The sequence below is a fragment of the Rattus norvegicus genome, chromosome 11 (genome assembly GCF_036323735.1).
Source record: "Rattus norvegicus strain BN/NHsdMcwi chromosome 11, GRCr8, whole genome shotgun sequence".
NCBI lineage: Eukaryota > Metazoa > Chordata > Mammalia > Rodentia > Muridae > Rattus > Rattus norvegicus.
Window position 1 is genome coordinate 55,110,570 of NC_086029.1, and position 6,900 is coordinate 55,117,469.

General features: G+C 37.2%; 1 protein-coding gene across 1 annotated transcript; it reads left to right on the plus strand.

Annotated features, from left to right (window-relative positions):
- The first annotated feature begins 2,802 nt into the window (after positions 1 to 2,802).
- Positions 2,803 to 3,732, plus strand: Or5k8 (olfactory receptor family 5 subfamily K member 8). Its single transcript, NM_001000048.1, has one exon. The coding sequence runs from the start codon at positions 2,803 to 2,805 to the stop codon at positions 3,730 to 3,732; it is 930 nt and encodes a 309-aa protein (NP_001000048.1).
- Positions 3,733 to 6,900: the final 3,168 nt, after the last annotated feature.

Sequence of the window (6,900 nt, forward strand, 5' to 3'; positions counted from 1 at the left end):
ATCTGGCCTCTGAAAGCACTGACCCTCACAGGCACATACCCACACACAGCACATATGCAAATAATTCAATTATTTTATACAAATAGTGATAACATCAAATTCTCATTGTTATGGGACAAGAAGATACATTGAACACACATAGTAAAAATTTTAAAAAAGTAGGTGAACTTACTACACATTTTATTTTCATCTCCAAATAAGAATTAAAATTAAATGGATTCTGGAGAAATGGTACAATAATTAGGAGTACTTGTTCTACCAGAGGACCTGATTTGGATACCCAGCATACACATGGTAGTTTATAATAGCCTGCAATTCCAATACTAGGTGATCTGATGTTCTGGCTTCTGTGTATACTAGGATTCACATGGTTCATATTCATACACACAAGCAAAATACCATACACATATAATAATAAATTTTGTTTTAAAGGGAAACTGAGGGGAGATTAATTTGGCATTTTTCATTTTTCTTATGATTTCTTAAATAAAATCCCATATAGATTGAGGAATTAGTTGTCATGGCATAGAAACTTCTAGAAATGCCTACATGAGAGGAAGTGAAATTGACTAAAAAAGCAAAGCAGAAGAAATGTTTTAAGTAGAAGAGGAAGGAAAGGAGATGTGTAATCAACAGATATAGGGTTGCATTTTTACATTATACTACTTTAACATGAACAGTGGCAAAGAGACCTATAAGAAGTCTCACAAGCACAAATGATTGAAATGATCCCTGAGCACATGTTCTGAAGGCCATGTGTTCAAAGCTTGTGATTCCACTGGACATTGTCACGTACACTTAAGGGTTAATATCTCAAGCACTGGTATCAGTGGAGGGAAATTCCTTTGGGACTTGATGGAAGACATTTTAACTTTGCAGTGCTATGGGCATAATTACTAACATGGACTTGTAGGTCACCCTTGGGATTTTCATTCTCTTAAATGCAAACATGTTAGAGAATGATACACATTTATTCATAAGTTCTGACATTTGTACCATAAAGAATGTACTGAGAAAAAAATCCTCTCTGTAAAATCAGGTAAGAGGGGTATTCAATCTTATATCTAAATTAAAATATGGCTTTAAATATATTACTTACTATTTACATTCTTTCTAAATTTCACTTCATTTCCAGTCTTCTGGATAAGTGAAAGGTGTATGAAAATAGAAGGAGGTGTAACACAATAATTTAATGTGACTTTCTGAAAGGATGAGATTTTAGAATATGCATACAATCACAAAATACTCTGCTAAGTAAAGCAAGCATCTTCATTGAACGTTATTTCTGTTTCACCTAGCTTTATACATTGCACTTAGTTATTAGGACAAAAAAATTTCATCTTCTTTGTATGTTCTAATTATAACAATATAAACACATCAAGACCATCAAATTAGCATGATTAGCTTTGGTAGTATGTCCTAATATACCACTGATAAGGGAAAACAAACTAGAATTCCAATATTCCAAAGGTTAAAAGGTTTTCTGAAGAAGCATTAGAAAAAAGTTAAAGAAGCAAAACTATTTATGAGATTTTTATCTACTATAGTATAATGTAGAAAATCACAATATTCTAAAGAAGCATTAGAATAAAGATTCTTGTTTCATAAAGGGGGATTTTGAACATTTCCCTCTTAGATTCTTTTGTATTAAATTAACTTCTTCCTTTCTTTAAATTTTTCTCATACAATATATTTTGGTCATGTTCTTTGCCCTCCTTTAGGTCTTCCCAGTTTCTTGATTGTAAGAGACAGGTGTAGTAGATGGCTACAAGAAAACCGCATCATCAAGACTCTTCTTAAAAGTAATGATGCTATGAGCAGAGGGAAGCTGTGCTTTGGATACATTGTCTGGAGAGAAAATAAGATCCCCTGCTCAAGGTCACTGACAGGAGCAGGGGTCAGAATGAACTCTTCTTTTACACCATCACATATTCTATCTACTCAGATTTCTGTAAAAATAAGACTCAAAATGCTTTAAGTACAGTTAAAATTTATTGCGATACATGTGAGAAAAATAAAAAAGGATAAGTTATGAAATTATGCAGAAGGCATTATGTATTTTGTTGTATGATGATGCTATGCCCCAATATTCAGAGTATGACACAAGTGTGGCCTAGGAAATTAAGTTAAAATTTGGTTAAACAGTTTTACATGTAAAATATCCCTTGCAAAAAGGGAAGAAGGATTTAGCTATTTGAAAGAAATAAATATGAAATACATAACAAGAAAAGTCAATATTTATAAAAGTCTGTATGACACATGGAAAAAAAGAAGGAAGAGTTAAAAATCAATGAAAATTTATTCCTTTAACAACCCAAGGCGTTTCATGAAACAAGAATCGCTCACCATTTGTGATTAGTGATCTTTCTAAAAACTCTTTAATCTCTCACAATTTTTAAATATCTTTTGTCTAGGAGAGATATGAAAATAATTTTGTCATATTTGTAAGACAACTGGTTTTAAATTTGGGGAGAAAGTGAGAGTAACATTGAAAAAATAAAACAAAATATAGAACCAAACCTGAATAACTTAAACTTCTTATGTCTTTGCATGTTTGCAGAAAAGTAACCCTTTTTAAATTTATTTACCTATCCTAGAAGTTTCAAGTAGTCCAGTGATTTTTTTTTATCAAACATGATTATCTATTAAGGGAAAAAACTGGAAAATACAGAGTTTCATTACAAAGACAGTGGGTAAACTTGAAAAAGAAATTCCCTGTCTGCTATACAAAGCAAAATGGAAAATGGTGAGACCATAGTTGCATGCTGACATCCTTATCACTTGTCAACAGAGAAGCTGAAGATGACTGAGGATAACTATTCCTTGACAAAAGAGTTCATCCTGGTGGGATTCTCAGATCACCCTGACCTGAAGACACTTCTGTTCCTGGTGTTCTCTGCCATCTACCTGGTCACCATGGTGGGGAATCTTGGACTGGTGGCCTTGATCTACATGGAGCCTCGTCTCCACACACCCATGTACATCTTTCTGGGCAACCTGGCCCTGATGGACTCCTGCTGCTCCTGTGCCATCACTCCCAAGATGCTAGAGAACTTCTTTTCTGTGGACAGAAGGATCTCCCTCTATGAGTGCATGGCACAGTTCTATTTCCTCTGTCTTGCTGAAACTACAGACTGCTTTCTTCTGGCAGCCATGGCCTATGACCGCTATGTGGCCATATGCAACCCACTACAGTACCACACCATGATGTCCAAGAAGCTCTGTGTTCAGATGACCACAGGAGCCTACATAGCAGGAAACATACATTCCATAATTCACACAGGGTTCTTGTTCAGGTTAACTTTCTGCAAATCTCATGTAATCAGGCACTTCTTTTGTGATATCCTTCCACTATATAGACTCTCATGTGTTGATCCTTACATCAATGAACTGATGGTACTCATTCTTTCTGGTTCAGTTCAAACGTTTTCCATTGTCATAGTTCTGATATCATATTTCTGCATCCTTTATACTATATTCACAATGAAGTCCACAGAGGGAAGAAGCAAAGCCTTATCTACTTGTGCATCCCACTTTCTATCTGTGTCAATATTCTATGGGTCTCTTCTCTACACATATATTCGACCGAGTTCAGTCAACGAAGGAGATGAAGACATACCAGTTGCTATTTTTTATACTCTAGTAATTCCTTTATTGAACCCCTTTATTTATAGTCTGAGAAATAAGGAAGTAATTAATGTGTTTAAAAGAACAATGAAGAGACAATTGTAACATGAAAATTGTTCTTCTTAGAAGATAGAACAAAATACTGGAGGTAGAGGGTGGGAGGGACTTGGGAGGAAGAAAGGAGGGAGAGGAGGGGAAAGGGGAGCAGGATGAGTTATGTGAGGAGAGAGGGGTGATATATAGAAGGTCAGGAATTTGAGGTTTGTAGCTATGGGAAATGGGGAAATGGGGGTAGCCACCAGGAATTCCCAGATGCCAAGGAAGAAAGAGGCTCCCAGGACCCAATAGGGATGAGATTAGCTGCAATGCCCAACAAAGGGAAGGGAGAATCTGTAGAGAACATATCCAGAGTTTAGGCAATGCCCCAGTTTGGGAGATGGGACGACCCACACATCTGAAAAATTTTAACCTAGAATGGCTACTGTCCAAATGAAATACAGGGACAAAGTTGGAACAGAGATTGAAGAAAAGGCCATCCAGAGACTGCCCCACCTGGGGAATCCAGCCCATATACGGACACCAAACCCAGACACTATTGCAGATATCAAGAAGTACGTGTGAGAGGCTCTGCTAGAGCCTGACAAATACAGAGGCTGATGCTCACAGCCAAACACTGGACTGAGAACCATGGAAACCCCCAGTGGAGGAATTAGAGAAAGGACTGAAGGAGCTGAAGGGGTTTGTAATTCTATAGGAAGAACAACAATAACAAGCAACCAGAACTTCCAGAGCTACCAGGTACTAAGCCATCAACCAAAGAGTACAAGACAAGGGATGCATGGCTGCATATGTAACAGAGGATGGAATTGTCTGACATCAATTGGAAGAGAGGCCCTTGATCCTGTAAAGGCTTGATTCTCCAGTGTAGGGAAATGGTGGAGAAGTGAGGTGGGAGTGGGAGCTCCCTCATAGAAGCAGGGGGAGGGAGGATAAAATAAAAGGGTTCCAGAGGGGCAACCAGGAAGAGGATAACATTTGAAATGTAAATACATAAAATATTCAATTAAAAAAAGAAAATTACTTGAACTTCTATAAGTTTATGGATACTTCTGTAAAAGGCTTAAAAGTACAACTTTGTAATCTTTTACATTAAATAATAGAAATACAATATAATTTATTGAAATTAGGTCAGACGAAAGAGTCCATTACAATTTATTTCAAAATCTTAGATGCTAGATGTATTGGAATTCATAAAAGTAATTATCCAGCTCTTGACGATTCCTACACATACTAGAAATACATGTTAGCTTGTGTAAAGGTAGCTTTTTATTAATTATTGGTAAAACTGTTGATCCCAAATCATAAAATAAAAACTCCAGTATTGTTACATACAGAAAAACAGAAAACAAAACAATAGAAAACAAACAAAAAACAACAACAAAATGGTAGTAAATGAAAGCCATAGTATGCCTTGCTTTTTCCACTTCCTTCCTCCCTGCTAAATCTTAGATTTCATTCCAAAAACTAGCCACCAAGGTCTATTCTCTTATTTGGCCACTTATTCTTCCTGAGTCTGACCACCACAGTCCACTTATCAAAGCACCGAAGTCCAGCAATCAAAAACCCCCATTTTGGCTACTCTAATTAACATTCCCAATCAAAGCCAATCAACTCACCCTAGCATGGGGTTTCTTATTTTCCCTTTATTAACTGCCAATTGCCTGTGGGCCACATTAGTCTCCTCTCTATCCAGAGAGAGTCCTATTTTCCTCTGGGCAAATATTTCATCTCCCTCTCCCTTGTTCCTTTTCCCTTTTCCCTTGTCCTTTGTCTCCTGTCTTATTCCCTGCCTTTGTCCCTCTGGGGCAAATAAATCTCCTTTGTGCTGTAAACTCAGTTTTGGTGTGTCTTTTGCCAATGCCAGTCCTTTTATTGATTATTACCAGAGTCTATATTTCTGTAAAAGAATGTGGCAAAAAGTGCAAAGTGGAGTGAACAGTGAGCCTGAGCCCACAATGTGTGAAACATTCTTTTAATACATTTTAATCCATTGTTCTAGTCTGTGGCGAATTGTTCCTTCTCCCTCCCCATTTTTTCCCCTGAGATGGCTAACATTTTTTTTATCTTTATTAACTTGAGTATTTCTTATTTACATTTCGATTATTAGTCCCCTTCCCAGTTTCTGGGCCAACATCCCCCTAACCCCTCCCTCTCCCCTTCTGTATGGGTGTTCCCCTCCCCATCCTCCCCCCATTACCACCCCCCCAACAATCACGTTCATTGTACTTTCTATTCCTTTCTCTCTCTCTGCTCTTTCCTCACACCAGTCTCCTTCAGTCTCTTCTGTACCTTGCATTCCCTCCCTGTCCTTGCCCTCTTTGCCTTCTTTCTCTCTTTTCTCTTTCTTATTTTCCTTCCCTTCCTCTTTTTTCCCCTCTTTTCCCTCTCTTTCCTTCTCTTCCCTTTCCTCTCTTTTTCTCGCTTTCCTCCTCTGGCTTTCCTTTCTCTAACATTTTCAGCTTTCCCTTCCTTCTCCTCTCTTTTGCCTTCCCTCTCCTCCCCATTCCTCTTCTGCATTCTACTTTTCACTCTCTTCTGTCCTGTAGTTACTTTCTCTCTCCCATTGTCTTCTCTCTTCCCCTTTCTCCTTTCTCCTTAAAGAGTCAAACGTTTATTTATTTAATAATAAATAACTTGGAAATATACAAATACGAAAGACCTAGAAGCACAGAGTATCAACTTTATTTTCAATTCTTACAATAAACTGCTCTATTGATATATTTGAGAATCATTAACATTGATAGATGATCACTGAACTTCCTGCAATTTAACATATTTTCTTAGCTTAAAATATGATTATTCTTTAGCTAGTGGAAGCTCAACTGGAGAACCTCAGGGTGTTTGTTGAAATTATCTTAGTAATTTCTAATACACTTCTAGGTGTCAGTCATGAGATCATGGTCTTTAGTTTCTATCCTTCCTGCCCCTAAACAAAAACTGGACATTTACCAAGGATCTTATTCAAGTGACAGTTTTCACTAGTTCCTAGTCTCTATTTTATGTGATAACTTGAAATAAATTGCATTAAAAAACTTACATTCAGGTCAAGGAAACTGTTCATCTGGTTAAGGTGTCTGTCTCTAAGCCAAGTGACTTAAGTATGGTACAGGAAGTCCACATTGTAGATGGAGAGAATCGACTACCACAGGTCTCCTGTCCTGTACACTGGTACAACGTATGGCATGTACATCCACTCACATGCACACACCACAG